Genomic DNA, 16,429 nt, shown 5'->3' with positions numbered 1-16,429 from the left:
GTCTCTCTCCCCCCACCCCCCCGTCTCTCTCCCCCCACCCCCCCGTCTCTCTCCCCCCACCCCCCCGTCTCTCTCCCCCCACCCCCCCGTCTCTCTCCCCCCACCCCCCCGTCTCTCTTCCCCCACCTCCCCGTCTCTCTCCCCCCACCTCCCCGTCTCTCTCCCCCCACCTCCCCGTCTCTCTCCCCCCACCCCCCGTCTCTCTCCCCCCACCCCCCGTCTCTCTCCCCCCACCCCCCCGTCTCTTCCCCCACCCCCCCGTCTCTTCCCCCACCCCCCCGTCTCTCCCCCACCACCCGTCTCTCTCCACCACCCCCCGTCTCTCTCCCCCCACCCCCCGTCTCTCTCCCCCCACCCCCCCGTCTCTCTCCCCCCACCCCCCCGTCTCTCTCCCCCCACCCCCCCGTCTCTTCCCCCACCCCCCCGTCTCTTCCCCCACCCCCCCGTCTCTTCCCCCACCCCCCCGTCTCTTCCCCCACCCCCCCGTCTCTTCCCCCACCCCCCCGTCTCTTCCCCCACCCCCCCGTCTCTTCCCCCACCCCCCCGTCTCTTCCCCCACCCCCCCGTCTCTTCCCCCACCCCCCCGTCTCTTCCCCCACCCCCCCGTCTCTTCCCCCACCACCCGTCTCTCTCCCCCACCCCCCGTCTCTCTCTCCCCCACCCCCGTCTCTCTCTCCCCCCGTCTCTCCCCCCACCCCCCGTCTCTCTCCCCACCCCCCCGCCTCTGTCTCTCCCCACCCCCCCGCCTCTCTCTCCCCCCACCCCCCCGCCTCTCTCTCCCCCACCCCCCGTCTCTATCTCCCCACCCCCCTGCCTCTCTCTCTCCCCACCCCCCCCGCCTCTCTCTCTCTCCCCACCCCCCCCCCCGCCTCTCCCTCTCCCCACCCCCCCGCCTCTCTCTCTCCCCACCCCCCCGCCTCTCTCTCTCTCCCCCCCCCCCCCCCCCCCCGTCTCTCTCCCTCTCCCCCCCTCTACTCTCTCCCTGTCCCCCTCTCTCAGGCCCGGTCGAACCAGATGACTCCACCCCGTACCTGTCCCCTCCCCTGCTCCCCCCCCTGCCCCCCTCCGAGCGCTGCCCGCGGGGGTCCTCGGACGGCCCGCCCCGCCTCCACGTCCACCAGTGTTGGCACTCGGACATCTGCCAGCCACACTTGCTGGGCAAGTGCGAGCTGGGTCCAAGCTGCCCTCGTCACCACACCCGCTTCCCCTACCACTGGCAGCTGCTCCGACGCCGCCCCGCCAAGTGGATCAGCCTGCCGGAGCTGGCCCAGCACCAACTGGAGCGGCTGTACTGAGCCGGGGAGCCCAGAGAGAAAGAGTACCTTCTCAGTGTCCCTCAAGGCTGAGGCTTCAAACTGGGCCTATTAAGGAATTAGGCCCCACTCCATCCCTGTGTGAGTTGTGATACACAGGGACTAGGCTTCAATCTCGGCCTACCAAGGAGTTTGACACGCCTATCCTACTCAGGATGTCAAAAGCTGCACGGAGGAGCGACTCTCCGATCTCATTGAAGAGGGCGATGAGGAAGACTCGCTCAGAGAGTGATTAGTCTGCGGGATTCATTCGGCCCCCACGGAGAGCAGCGGGGACGGAGGGGCGCTGAATATATTCGAGGCAGAGGAGGATGGATGGGAGGGGAGGGGGAGGTCGAGGGTTAATGGCGGGGAGGAGGGGGGAGAGGACAAACTGATCTTATCAAATGGGATAGTAGAGGTGGAGGGGCGGAATGGCTGATTCGTGCCCCGAATTTGCACATTCCTGCGCGCTCGATGGCGGCAGCGGCATGGGAGTGGGTTCCTTTCGTTAATCTGTGCGTGCCTCTGTTTTCCCTCCCCCTCCCTCCTCCTCCCTCAGCCCCTCGCCTCAGAGATTGAAGAATCCTACAAGCTTGAACAGAAACGGTTCCGCTTCGCGTGGGACGGCACGGAGTTCGTCATCAACTGGGTGGACCTGAGCGAGAGCGATTTGACCAATGGGGTGTATCGCAAAATCTGCCGTCGCCCCGTGTTCTGCTCGCCGCTGGAAATGGTCCCCTATCTGAGGTGGGTCCCTACCTGAGCGCGGTGCTCCGAGTGTGGGTCTAACCGAGGGGATAGGGAGACGGGAACTGTGCACGGTGCTCCGAGTGTGGTCTAACCGAGGGGATACCGAGACGGGAACTGTGCACGGTGCTCCGAGTGTGGTCTAACCGAGGGGATAGGGAGACTGGAACTGTGCATGGTGCTCCGAGTGTGGTCTAACTGAGGGAGAGGGAGACGGGAACTGGGCACGGTGCTCAGAGTGTGGTCTAACCGAGGGGATACGGAGACGGGAACTGTGCACGGTGCTCCGAGTGTGGTCTAACCGAGGGGATAGGGAGACGGGAACTGTGCACGGTGCTCCGAGTGTGGTCTAACCGAGGGGATAGGGAGACGGGAACTGTGCACGGTGCTCCGAGTGTGGTCTAACCGAGGGGATAGGGAGACCGGAACTGTGCACGGTGCTCCGAGTGTGGTCTAACCGAGGGGATAGGGAGACGGGAACTGTGCACGGTGCTCCGAGTGTGGGTCTAACCGAGGGGATAGGGAGACCGGAACTGTGCGCGGTGCTCCGAGTGTGGGTCTAACCGAGGGGTTCAGGAGAACGGAACTGTGCACGGTGCTCCGAGTGTGGGTCTAACCGAGGGGATAGGGAGACCAGAACTGTGCACGGTGCTCCGAGTGTGGGTCTAACCGAGGGGATATAGAGAGCGGAACTGTGCACGGTGCTCCGAGTGTGGTCTAACCGAGGGGATAGGGAGACGGGAACAGTGCACGGTGCTCCGAGTGTAGTCTAACCGAGGGAGAAGGAGACGGGAACTGTGCACGGTGCTCCGAGTGTGGGTCTAACCGAGGGAGACGGGAACTGGACACGGTGCTCTGGGTGTGGGTCTAACCGAGGGGATAGGGAGACCGGAACTGTGCGCGGTGCTCTGGGTGTGGGTCTAACCGAGGGGATAGGGAGACCGGAACTGTGCACGGTGCTCCGAATGTGGTCTAGCCGAGGGGATAGGGAGACCGGAACTGTGCACGGTGCTCCGAGTGTGGTCTAACCGAGGGGATACGGAGACCGGAACTGTGCACGGTGCTCCGGGTGTGGGTCTAACCGAGGGGATAGGGAGACCGGAACTGTGCACGGTGCTCCGAGTGTGGTCTAACCGAGGGGATAGGGAGACCGGAACTGTGCACGGTGCTCCGAGTGTGGTCTAACCGAGGGGATAGGGAGACGGGAACTGTGCACGGTGCTCCGAGTGTGGGTCTAACCGAGGGGATAGGGAGACCGGAACTGTGCACGGTGCTCCGAGTGTGGGTCTAACCGAGGGGATAGGGAGACCGGAACTGTGCACGGTGCTCCGAGTGTGGGTCTAACCGAGGGGATAGGGAGACCGGAACTGTGCACGGTGCTCCGAGTGTGGGTCTAACCGAGGGGATAGGGAGACCGGAACTGTGCACGGTGCCCCGAGTGTGGGTCTAACCGAGGGGATAGGGAGACCAGAACTGTGCACGGTGCTCCGAGTGTGGGTCTAACCGAGGGGATAGGGAGACGGGAACTGTGCACGGTGCTCCGAGTGTGGGTCTGACGGATGTATCTAATGGTGAATCTCTCCCTCTCTCTCTCGCCAGGACTCTCCCATCTGCCGACCTCCCTCGAGAACCGCTCCACCACACGGCCAGCCCCGGGGGGGACGCTGCAGCCCCAGGGGTCGAATTGCCCGTCTCCTGGGTGGCCTACCCCCAGAGCCAGGGGGTGGGGTGGGTCCCACTCGCGCTGGCAGACTCGGAGTACCAGATGGTGTACTGGATGTTTCACCAAACCATCAGCGAGTCCAAGTTTATCATCGCCCACATCTACCGAATCCAGAACGCGGCACTCTGGGAAAAATATGCCAAGTGAGCCGGCTTTTCCTGAGTGGGGGGAGGGGGAGGGACCGGTGACCCCGCCATCAGAGGGGGGAGGGAGGGCGGTCGAAACCCCTGGCTCCCATTCCCACCCCCCGCTGCACCCCTAGACTCTGCAACCCTTAACCTCTTGTTGTGCAGGCCTTGATTGTGGCCTGGCTGGGGCTGGGAATCGGCGCAGGCCGCGATTGCGGCCTAACTGGAGCTGGGAGTCGGCACAGGCCTCGATTGTGGCCTGGCTGGGGCTGGGAGTCGGCACAGGCCTCGATTGCGGCCTAACTGGAGCTGGGAATCGGTGCAGGCCTCGATTGTGGCCTGGCTGGAGCTGGGAATCGGCGCAGGCCTCGATTGCGGCCTCGCTGGGGCTGGGAGTCGGCACAGGCCTCGATTGCGGCCTGGCTGGAGCTGGGAATCGGCGCAGGCCTCGATTGCGGCCTAGTCGGGGATTTACAGGATGGAAACTGGCCCTTTAGTCCAACTTGTCCATGTCTGTGCGGAGTCTGCACCCCCCCCCCGTGTCAGCGTGGGTTTCCTCCGGGTGCTCCGGTTTCCTCCCACAGTCTGACAAACCTGCTGGTTGTGCATTGGCCATGCTAAATTCTCCCTCCGTGTTACCCGAACAGGCGCCTGACATTAACTGAGTAAGTCCAGCCCATGATTCAATCGACCAAAATGCATCACCTCACATTTATCTAAATTAAACTCCATCTGCCATTCGTCAGCCCACTGGCCCAATTGATCAAGATCCAATTGCAATCCAAGATAACCTTCTTCACTGTCCACTCTGCCACCAATCTTGGTGTCATCTGCAAACTTACGAACCATGCCTCCAAAATTCTCATCCAAATTGTTAATATAATTGACAGATAACATAGAACATAGAATGCTAAAGTGCAGAACAAGGCCATTCGGCCCATCGAGTCTGCACCAACCACAATCCCACCCAGGCCCTATCCCCACAAGCCCACGCATTTACCCTAGCTAGTCCCCCTGACACTAAGGGGCAATTTAGCACGGCCAATCCACCTAACCTGCACATCTTTGGACACTAAGGGACAATTTAGCATGGCCAATCCACCTAACCTGCACATCTTTGGACACTAAGGGGCAATTTAATGTTAATGAAATTTAAGGTCTCAGGCCTCCAGTCAGATGGGGGATGGTGGAGGGGGAATGGGGAGCTGTCTTTGGAATGTGGGAGGAACATAGAAACCCCTTAGCATCGCCAGGCAAGGCCCAGGCTTCATTTGGGGCCGAGCTGCCCCTCTGCTGTGGCCTGCCGGGGTTCAAAGGTTGTAATGGACGTGACGGGAGAATGGGGTTGGCATGCAGTCGAATGGTCACTGATTTTTCTCTCCCTCCCTCTCTCTCTCCTCCCTCCCCCTCAAGATGCCGTGCCCAATTCCACCAGAGGCTGTGGGAAGAGTGCCCCTCGGGATGCTGGGATCGCCACCTCTTCCACGGGACGTCAGCGGAGTCGGCGAGCTCCATCGGCTGCCACAACTTTGACCCGGGGCTAAGCGGCCGCAATGGCTGCCTCTACGGTCGCGGGAGCTACTTTGCCACCAGGGCGCGCTACTCCCACGAATTCGCCCTGCCCGTTCGCCCCCGCCGCCTGTCCCCCCGCCGGGTTCCCCTCCTCCACATGTTCCTGGCCAAGGTGCTGACGGGCCGCAGCGCCCTGGGCAGCCGTAACGCCCCCGGGCCCCCGTCCCTGGCCCCCGCCCAGCCGGCCGGAGGCCGCTTCGACTCCTGCGTCAACTCCCTGGACCGCCCCACCATCTACGTCCTCTTCGACAGCGCCCAGTGCTACCCCTATTGGCTCATCCAGTACCAGGCTGTCGACTCCATTGTCATCGAGTGAACCGTGGCCAATCGGGGCTGCAGTGGGGCGGGGGGCGTGACTTAGCAAACCAAAATGGCCGCGCTTCCCCATAGGCAAACCAAAATGGCTGCTTCCCCATGGCAACCAAAATGGCCACCTCATTGGCACGGACAGTGAATTTTGCCAATGTAGAGGCCTGCGGCCTAATTGAACTGTTACCTTCCACCCTTGCAAGGGTGGCTCTGCGATTCTTGTGTGACCAATCCTGCGAGGCCTGAGGCCTACGTGAACTCTGACCTTTCATCTTGTCCTAAGGGCGCCCCGGTTGATTTCCACAGAATCTGTGTTGGATTATTTAATATATTTGAAATTTAAATTTATATTTAACATATTTTAAATGTTTTGTCATGTGAATTGACTGATCTATTTATATAATAAAGGCTATTTTTCTCAACGTTCTGCCCTGCTTCCTAATCTGCAGACGGGAACTGTGCACGGTGCTCCTAGTGTGGGTCTAATCGAGGGATAGGGAGACGGGAACTGTGCACGGTGCTCCGAGTGTGGGTCTAATCGAGGGATAGGGACACTGGAACTGTGCACGGTGCTCCTAGTGTGGGTCTAATCGAGGGATAGGGACACTGGAACTGTGCACGGTGCTCCGAGTGTGGTCTAATCGAGGGATAGGGACACTGGAACTGTGCACGGTGCTCCTAGTGTGGTCTAATCGAGGGGATAGGGAGACCGGAACTGTGCACGGTGCTCCTAGTGTGGGTCTAATCGAGGGATAGGGACACTGGAACTGTGCACGGTGCTCCGAGTGTGGTCTAACCGAGGGGATAGGGAGACGGGAACTGTGCACGGTGCTCCGAGTGTGGGTCTAACCGAGGGGATAGGGAGACCGGAACTGTGCACGGTGCTCCGAGTGTGGGTCTAACTGAGGGGATAGGGAGACGGGAACTGTGCACGGTGCTCCGAGTGTGGTCTAACCGAGGGGATAGGGAGACGGGAACTGTGCACGGTGCTCCGAGTGTGGGTCTAACCGAGGGGATAGGGAGACCGGAACTGTGCACGGTGCTCCGAGTGTGGTCCAGACATTCCATGGCGTAACCATCACAGAATCCCCTCCCCCACTATCGACGTCCTGGGGGTCACCATTGAGCAGAAACTGAACCGGGGCCCAGCCATATAAATACTGTGGCTCCCAGAGCAGGTCAAAGGCTGGGAATCCTGCTGAGAGTAGAGTCATAGATTCATCGAGTCAGCATGGAAAAAGGCCCTTCGGCCCAACTTGTCCATGCCACCCTTTTTTTTTAAACCCCTGAGCTAATCCCGATTGCCACCATTTGGCCCATATCCCTCTATACCCATCGTACCCATGTAAATGCTTCTTAAAAGACAAAATTGTACCCGCCTCTACTACTGCCTCTGGCAGCTCGTTCCAGACACTCACCACCCTGTGTGTGAAAAAATTGCCCCTCTGGACACTTTTGTATCTCTCCCCTCTCACCTTAAACCTCTGCCCTCTAGTTTTAGACTCCTCTACCTTTGGGAAAAGATGTTGACTATCTAGCTGATCTGTGTCCCTCATTATTTTATAGACCTCTATAAGATCACCCCTCAGCCTCCTACGCTCCAGAGAAAAAAGTCCCAGTCTCTCCAGCCTCTCCTTATAACTCAATCCATCAAGTCCCGGTAGCATCCTAGTAAATCTTTTCTGCACTCTTTCTAGTTTAATAATATCCTTTCTATAATAGGGTGACCAGAACTGTACACAGTATTCCAAGTGTGGCCTTACCAATGTCTTGTACAACTTCAACAAGACGTCCCAACTCCTGGATTCAATGTTCTGACCGATGAAACCAAGCATGCCGAATGCCTTCTTCACCACTCTGTCCACCTGTGACTCCACTTTCAAGGAGCTATGAACCTGTACCCCTGGATCTCTTTGTTCTGTAACTCTCCCCAACGCCCTACCATTAACTGAGTAAGTCCTGCCCTGAATCAATCTACCAAAATGCATCACCTCGCATTTGTCTGAATTAAACTTCATCTGCCATTCGTCAGCCCACTGGCCCAACTGATCAAGACCCCGTTGCAATTTGAGATAACTTTCTTCACTGTCCACTATGCCACCAATTTTGGTGTCATCTGCAAACTTACTAACCATGCCCCCGATATTCTCATCCAAATCATTAATATAAATGACAAATAACAGTGGACCCAGCACTGATCCCTGAGGCACACCGCTGGTCACAGGTCTCCAGTTTGGAAAACAACTCTCTACAACCACCCTCTGGCTTCTGTCAAGAAGCCAATTTTGTATCCATTTAGATACCTCACCCTGGATCCCGTGAGATTTAACCTTATGCAACAACCTGCCACGCGGTACCTTGTCAAAGGCCTTGCTAAAGTCCATGTAGACAACATCAACTGCACTGCCCTCATCTACCTTCTTGGTTACCCCTTCAAAAAACTCAATCCAATTTGTGAGGCATGATTTTCCACTCACAAAGCCATGCTGACTGTCCCTAATCAGTCCTCACCTCCTGACTCCCACCTCCCCAAAGCCTGTCCCACCATCTACAAGGACACAAGTCAGGAGTGTGATGGGAAACTCTTCACTCACCTGGATGAGTGCGGCTCCTGACAACACTCGGGAAAGCTCGACACCCTCCAGGACAAAGCAGCTCCTCCACCCCTCCCCGCTCGATCGACACGCCAACCACAAACATTCACTCCCTCCACCACCGACGCACAGCGGCAGCCGTGTGTACCGTCTACAAGATGCACCGCAGCGACTCGCCAAGGCTCCTTCAACAGCTCCTTCCAAACCCACCACCTCTACCATCTGGAAGGACAAGATTGGGGGCAGCAGACACATGGGGAACACCCACCGCCTGCAAGATCCCCCCTCCGAGCCCCTCACACCATCCCCGACTTGGAAACATATCGGCCGTTCCTTCATTGTGGATGGGGTCGAAATCCCGGAACTCCCTCCCTAACAGCGTCGTGGGTGTACCTACACCACACACGGGGACTGACTGATGTCCGATAACAATCCTGGAACTCACTCCCTAACAGCGCCATGGGTGTACCTACACCACACACACGTGGACTAACTGATGTCCAATAACAATCCCGGAACTCCCTCCCTAACAGCGCCGTGGGTGTACCTACACCACACACGGGGACTGACTGATGTCCAATAACAATCCCGGAACTCCCTCCCTAACAGCGCCGTGGGTGTACCTACACCACACACGGGGACTGACTGATGTCCAATAACAATCCCGGAACTCCCTCCCTAACAGCGCCGGTGGGTGTACCTACACCACACACGAGGACTGACTGATGTCCAATAACAATCCCGGAACTCCCTCCCTAACAGCGCCGTGGGTGTACCTACACCACACACGGGGACTGACTGATGTCCAATAACAATCCCGGAACTCCCTCCCTAACAGCGCCGGTGGGTGTACCTACACCACACACGAGGACTGACTGATGTCCAATAACAATCCCGGAACTCCCTCCCTAACAGCGCCGTGGGTGTACCTACACCACACACGGGGACTGACTGATGTCCAATAACAATCCTGGAACTCCCTCCCTAACAGCGCCGTGGGTGTACCTACACCACACACGGGGACTGACTGATGTCCAATAACAATCCCGGAACTCCCTCCCTAACAGCGCCGGTGGGTGTACAAAGAACAAAGAAATTTACAGCACAGGAACAGGCCCTTCGGCCCTCCAAGCCTGCACCGACCATGCTGCCCCGACTGAACTAAAACCCCCTACCCTTCCGGGGACCGTATCCCTCTATTCCCATCCTATTCAGGTACTTGTCAAGACGCCCCTTAAAACTCACGACCGTATCCGCTTCCACTCCCTCCCCCGGCAGCGAGTTCCAGGCACCCACCACCCTCTGTGTAAATAATCTGCCTCGTACATCTCCTTTAAACCTTGCCCCTCGCACCTTAAACCTGTGCCCCCCGAGTAATTGACTCTTCCACCCTGGGAAAAGCTTCTGACTATCCACTCTGTCCATGCCCCTCATAATCTTGTAGACTTCTATCAGGTCTCCCCTCAACCTCCGTCGCTCCAGTGAGAACAAACCAAGTTTCTCCAACCTCTCCTCATAGCTAATGCCCTCCATACCAGGCAACATCCTGGTCAATCTTTTCTGAACCCTCTCCAAAGCCTCCACATCCTTCTGGTAGTGTGGCGACCAGAATTGAACACTCACCGTGACGTCGGGTCAACATGGCGGCGGGGGAGGAGCTCGCCGTGACGTCGGGTCGACATGGCGGCGGGGGAGGGGCTCGCCGTGACGTCGGGTCAACATGGCGGCGGGGGAGGGGCTCGCCGTGACGTCGGGTCAACATGGCGGCGGGGGAGGGGCTTGCCGTGACGTCGGGTCGACATGGCGGCGGGGGAGGGGCTCGCCGTGACGTCGGGTCAACATGGCGGCGGGGGAGGGGCTCGCCGTGACGTCGGGTCGACATGGCGGCGGGGGAGGGGCTCGCCGTGACGTCGGGTCGACATGGCGGCGGGCGAGGGGCTCGCCGTGACGTCGGGTCAACATGGCGGCGGGCGAGGGGCTCGCCGTGACGTCGGGTCAACATGGCGGCGGGGGAGGGGCTCGCCGTGACGTCGGGTCAACATGGCGGCGGGGGAGGGGCTCGCCGTGACGTCGGGTCAACATGGCGGCGGTCCCACCCTTCCACAGGCCCCGGATGTTCCGCCATCGAGCAGCGGCTGGGCCGGAGATGGCAGGAGGTGACACTGGGAGGAGCAGCAGCAGCAGCAGCCGGGAGTGTTACAGCGACCCCTGGCGGCCAGGGAGGGAAACAGCAACAGCACAGTCTCTGCCCAAAAGGCTTCCCGAGTTCAGCTGCTCAGAGGCACTGGGAACCTCTTCAAATGTGAACTGCAGCTTCTCAAATTCTCCATCCATCCATCTCACCTACCCTGCATCCATCTCACCCTCCCTCCATCCACCTCACCCTCCCTCTATCCATCTCACCCTCCCTGCATCCATCTCATCCTCCTAGGTGGCAACACAGGTGGTTGAAGGTGGCAACACAGGTGGAGAAGGTGGTGAAGAAGGCATATGGTATGCTTGCCTTTATAGGACGGGGTATAGAGTATAAAAGCTGGAGTCTGATGATGCAGCTGTATAGAACGCTGGTTAGGCCACATTTGGAATACTGCGTCCAGTTCTGGTCGCCGCACTACCAGAAGGACGTGGAGGCATTGGAGAGAGTGCAGAGAAGGTTTACCAGGATGTTGCCTGGTATGGAGGGTCTTAGCTATGAGGAGAGATTGGGTAAACTGGGGTTGTTCTCCTTGGAAAGACGGAGAATGAGGGGAGATCTAATAGAGGTGTACAAGATTACGAAGGGGATAGATAGGGTGAACAGTGGGAAGCTTTTTCCCAGGTCGGAGGTGACGATCACGAGGGGTCACGGGCTCAAGCTGAGAGGGGCGAAGTATAACTCAGACATCAGAGGGACGTTTTTTACACAGAGGGTGGTGGGGGCCTGGAATGTGCTGCCAAGTAGGGTGGTGGAGACAGGCACGCTGACATCGTTTAAGACTTACCTGGATAGTCACATGAGCAGCCTGGGAATGGAGGGATACAAACGAATGGTCTAGTTGGACCAAGGAGCGGCACAGGCTTGGAGGGCCGAAGGGCCTGTTTCCTGTGCTGTACTGTTCTTTGTTCCCTCTATCCATCTCACCCTCCCTGCATCCATCTCACCCTCCCTCCCTCTCTCCATCCATCCCTCTCCGACAACAAGAACCATTCATTCAGCAAAACATCTTCCCGCTCATTCCCCCAGTCTGTATTCCAGCCTTTATCAAATCCACTCAGCTCCCAGATACTTTACACCATTAGATATTACAATTCAAACATTATCATCTCTCCAATTTAATATTTGTCCAAGACGATCACAGACAGAGGAAATTTGACATGCCCACTCCGACTCTCAGCAACTTTTACAAATGCACCCACAGAAAGCATTCTTTCTGGTTGTCTCATATTTTTTTATGGCTCCTGCTCTACGTCTGAGGTCACGTTCCAACCGACTCAAGAACAGCTTCTTCCCAGCTGCCGTCAGATTTTTGAATGGACCTATCCTGCATTAGTACACCCTCGTGCATTGCTACACCCGAGCTATCACTGTAACACTACATTTTACACTCTCTCCTTTCCTTCTCTCTGAATGTTATGCTCTGCCTGTCTAGCGCGCAAGAAACAATACTTTACACTCTATCTTAATACATGTGACAGTCATAAATCAAATCAAAAGATAAATCATCAATTAAAATTCCAGCAGATGAGAAAGCGACTGGAAGCTGCATCTGTATCTCCTGTTGTTCGGTCAACCATGACTGACCAATCTGGGACATTGACGTGTAATAAATGACTGTATCAGCTGAGTTTTATTTGTTAACCTCAAGGTCTTTGCCACATTTAGAAATTAAAATAATTTGTGCCACCAAAACCAGGGATGTACTGCTGAAGCTTTATAAGGCTCTGGTCAGACTACCTTTGGAGTATTGTGAGCAAATTTGGACCTGTATTAAAGAATGTGCTGGCCCTGGAGAAAGTCCAGAAGAGGTTCACAAGAATGATCCCGGGAATGAAAAGCTGGACGTTGGAGGAGCGTTTTGAGGACTCTGGGTCTGTTCTCGGAGTTTAGAAAGATGAGCGGGTCCTCATTGAAACTTACAGAATACTGAAAGGCCTGGATAGAGTGGACGTGAGGAAGATGCTTCCATTTGTAGGAGAGACGATGATCCGAGGGGACAGCCTCAGAATAAAAGGACGACCCTTTTGCACCGAGATGAGGAAGACTTTCTTCAGCCAGAGGGTCGTGAATCTGTGCAATTCATTGCCACAGAAGGCTGTGCCTGGCCAGTTCATTGAGTGTATTTAAGGCAGAGATAGACATGTTCTTGATTGGTAAGGGGATCAAACGTTATGGGGAAAAGACGGGAGAATGGGGTTGAGAAACTTATCGGCCATGATTAAATGGCGGAGTAGACTCAATGAGCAGAATACCTTAAATTCGGCTCCTATATCATATGGTCTTATTAGTTTCACGCTCACTGTTAGCTACAGTATTTACACTAGTCCCCCCGCTCTTTATTAGCTTCAGTGTATGCTTTAGTTTCAGCATTCCAACTGAGCAGTATTCAGTTCAAACTAGCACAGAGCAGACAACACAATAAAGTTAGTTTAAATTGACATAATAGATGATATGAATAGTTTGTTCTGAAGAAATGATACTGATTAGAAAGTGATTAATTCATAGTCTTTGAAGAATTTCCCCGGTTCAATGTGATGCTTTTAATGGTGTAGAATATCTACCCACTTTTCAGCACCGGCATCTGCAACTGTAGATGGATGAAAAACAACAATCTGACAAACACCAGGTAATATCTGTCACGGTAAAATAAACAGTTTGATAAATAATGGGAATATCTGACATCGTGCATCTGTCCTGAGATCTTTGGGATAATCCAAAATAAATCATACATTCAGAAATTAAATAAAGCTGAGGTGAGTGTGCAGGAACAGAGTGAAATTGTGAATTCTAGCTTTCTATGCTATCGCTCTGCATCTGCTCAGTGAGATATAAGGAACAAGGAAAGAGGGAACTGCATTTCCGAGGCTCCGATCCTGTGCAATGCTGCGCCAGTGTTCCTGTGTTGCTTTCGTTCGAGGGATGTCGGTTTCAGAGGAAATGTTATCACTTTTGTCCAACTTAAATTTAATTTGGTTACGGGGTGCTGAGAATTCATGAACCGCTGTCGTGCATGAGTTTGTTGCTTGTAGTTTGTGATGTGTGTTTCTGTGGGTTTATGGCTGCGTGTTGTGTGTATTTAAGAGAGATTCTGTGTTTCTCTCTCTGTAAGTCTCTCTGTGTGTCAGTACATGGGTAAGAATGTGCAAGTGTCTGGGTGTGTGTGTTTGTGAGAGTGTGTTTCTCTGTGCCTGTGAGTATGTGTGTGTGTGTGAGTGTGTGGGTGTCAGTTTGGGCCTGTGTGTCTGGGAATAGGTGCAGGTGTGTTATCTTGGAAACAGGAATTACAGAGTGCAGCAGAGTTTCACCCCAGGTGAGAGACAGCAGATAATGGCTTCCCTGGGTAAATTACAACCTAGAAGCGCAAACATTAAATTCTGGGAAGAATTAGACACAATCTGGGTCGGACACCAATTACACCTGAGAGACGTACACCAGCTGGTCAGGGCAGCCTGTCCAGCGGGTAAGTGGAGGCAGGTAGCAGGTGGACGCGCCGCTCCTCCAGCACAGGATTATAGTGGGGGACGGTGGACACATGCAGTCGCCCGAACATCGGAGATAGATGCCCAACAGGCACCCTTCACCCAGTTTAAAGCAGAGATTCAGAGGGTATTAGGGAATGCTCCCACTAACTGGAGCAGAATTACCACAACCAAACAGTTAAAAGGGGAAGGAGCTTCTGAATACGGGGAATGATTGTTCCAGGTATATCAAGAGTGCTCAGGACAAGGGAACCCAGGTCGAGGGGATCGAGCGTTCATCCAGGCTTTTAAGGGTGGACTCTCCAGCGCTCACCAGGTCCTCCTAAAAATGGGAGTGATTATGCCCCAAGATTATGATGAGTTGGTAGAGTGGGCTAGCGGAGTACCGGGAGAAGGGAAATCCCAGGCAAGAACAAGGCGAGAAAGAGTAGCAGCTTACAGTAATGGGAATGGAACAAAGTCTAAACTGACTTGCCACAATTGTGGCCGGCAAGGACACTTTGCGAGGGATTGCGGGACTCCACGGAAAGGGAACAGATTTGGGAACAGTGGGAAGCATTTCAGCCACTGAAATAAATATGGACACACAGAAGCAGTGTGTTGGAATAAGCATGGGAGACCCCCGACCCGATCCATGACCACAGCAGAACCGGAGGAACCACAGGACCTCCGGGATCAGCAAGATTGACGGTCTGCAGCCCCCATCCACAAGGGTAAGAAGGAGGGAAGGATTTACGTGTCAGCACTAGTAGGGGGCAGACAAGGTGAGATGCTAGTGGACACAGGAGCGTCCGTATCTGTCACCGACCTACCCTTACCCACTACAAATAAAATGATTTACCTGACCGGGATAGGAGGGAACAAAACACCCACCTACCTGAGCGAGACCACGTTAGTAGAAATAATTAATCTGTATTTACCAATGAGGTTTTGTGTGCGCAAAAATAACGAGGGTACAATAATGGGAAATGATCTGATGAAAGAGTATGAGATTCTGATAGACTGTGGAAAGGGAGAATTAATCTGGCCAAGACAGGACGGTCGGAAAACTAGAATAGGGAAACTCACAAGTCACCTCGAAACTATTAGGGTGGCCACAGTCACCACCAGAAATTGGGAATTAGAGACAGGAGGGTTTGGAGCCATCTGTGCCTCCGTCCCCGGAGTATGGGCTAAAACAAAGTTAGATACCGCTTTGACTAAAACGGACCCAATAAAGGTACCGGGACCAGAGCATAAGCGACACCGACAATACCCAATCAAACCAGAGGCAGAGAAAGCTGTAGTGGAGATCGTTAAAGGGTTAGTGGAAAGCGGGATTCTGAGAGAAACCACAAGCACCACTAACTCCCCAACATGGCCAGTGAGCAAACCTGACGGAAGCTCCTCCCTCCTCCTCATTCTCTCCCCTCTCTCTATACCCTTCAATCTCTCTCCCTTCACTCGCTCCCCCTCACATTCTGTACCCCTCATACTCTCTCGCACTCAATCACTCTCCCCCTCTCTCCCCTTACTCTCCCACCCTCACTCTCTCTACCCTCTCACTGTGCCCTTCTCACTCTCCCCTCACTCTCACTTCCCTCACTCCCCTCACTCTCCCTCCCCCTCTCACACACCCTCCCCCCTCCCTCACACACCTTCCCTCCCACATCCTCCCCCCCTCCCTCACACACACTCTCCTCACACTCTCTCAGCCCTCACACTATCCCACTCTCTCCCCGTCACTCGCTCCCCCCTCACTCGCTCTTCACCTACTTCCCCTCACTCCGCTCCCCTCACTCTTTCCCCGACACGGTAGCACAGTGGTTAGCACTGCTGCTTCACAGCTCCAGGGTCCCGGGTTCGATTCCCGGCTCGGGTCACTGTCTGTGTGGAGTTTGCACATTCTCCTCGTGTCTGCGTGGGTTTCCTCCGGGTGCTCCGGTTTCCTCCCACAGTCCAAAGATGTGTGGGTTAGGTTGATTGGCCAGGTTAAAAATTGCCCCTTAGAGTCCTGGGATGTGTAGGTTAGAGGGATTAGCGGGTAAATATGTGGGGGTAGGGCCTGGGTGGGATTGTGGTCGGTGCAGACTCGATGGGCCGAATGGCCTCCTTCTGCACTGTAGGGTTTCTATGATTTCTATGATGATTTCTATGACACTCTCCCTCCCCGTGCTCTCTCCTCGATCACCGTCACTATCTCCCCTCACTCCCCACTCTCCCTCACTCGTCTTCTCCGACTCCCTCCTCACTCCCTCTCCCCTCATGCTCTCTCCCTGTCACACTCTCCCATCTCTTGCTCTCTCCCCTCACACTTTCCTCGTTCACTCTCATCCCTCTCACTCTCCCCCATCACACACTCTCCTCTCATTCTCTCCCCGTCACTCTCTCTCCCTCGTTCTTTCT

General features: G+C 55.4%; 1 protein-coding gene across 1 annotated transcript; it reads left to right on the top strand.

Annotated features, from left to right (window-relative positions):
* Nucleotides 1-1,726: 1,726 nt before the first annotated feature.
* LOC144485341 (protein mono-ADP-ribosyltransferase TIPARP-like) lies at nucleotides 1,727-5,781 on the top strand. Its single transcript, XM_078203539.1, has 4 exons — nucleotides 1,727-1,789; nucleotides 1,855-2,042; nucleotides 3,642-3,908; nucleotides 5,307-5,781. The coding sequence occupies exons 1-4, from the start codon at nucleotides 1,727-1,729 to the stop codon at nucleotides 5,779-5,781; spliced, it is 993 nt and encodes a 330-aa protein (XP_078059665.1).
* Nucleotides 5,782-16,429: the final 10,648 nt, after the last annotated feature.

The sequence above is a fragment of the Mustelus asterias genome, unplaced genomic scaffold, assembly GCF_964213995.1.
Source record: "Mustelus asterias unplaced genomic scaffold, sMusAst1.hap1.1 HAP1_SCAFFOLD_185, whole genome shotgun sequence".
In the NCBI taxonomy this organism is placed as follows: domain Eukaryota; kingdom Metazoa; phylum Chordata; class Chondrichthyes; order Carcharhiniformes; family Triakidae; genus Mustelus; species Mustelus asterias.
This window is presented reverse-complemented; position numbering and strand designations above follow the sequence as displayed.

Bases quoted from the DNA above. Each gene is read 5' to 3' on its own strand.
- LOC144485341 (XM_078203539.1), top strand. From the start codon at position 1,727: ATGGCTGATTCGTGCCCCGAATTTGCACATTCCTGCGCGCTCGATGGC. The intron at 1,790-1,854 runs GTGGGTTCCTTT...CTCCTCCCTCAG, and splicing joins ATGGCGGCAGCGGCATGGGA to CCCCTCGCCTCAGAGATTGA. The intron at 2,043-3,641 runs GTGGGTCCCTAC...CTCTCTCGCCAG, and splicing joins GAAATGGTCCCCTATCTGAG to GACTCTCCCATCTGCCGACC.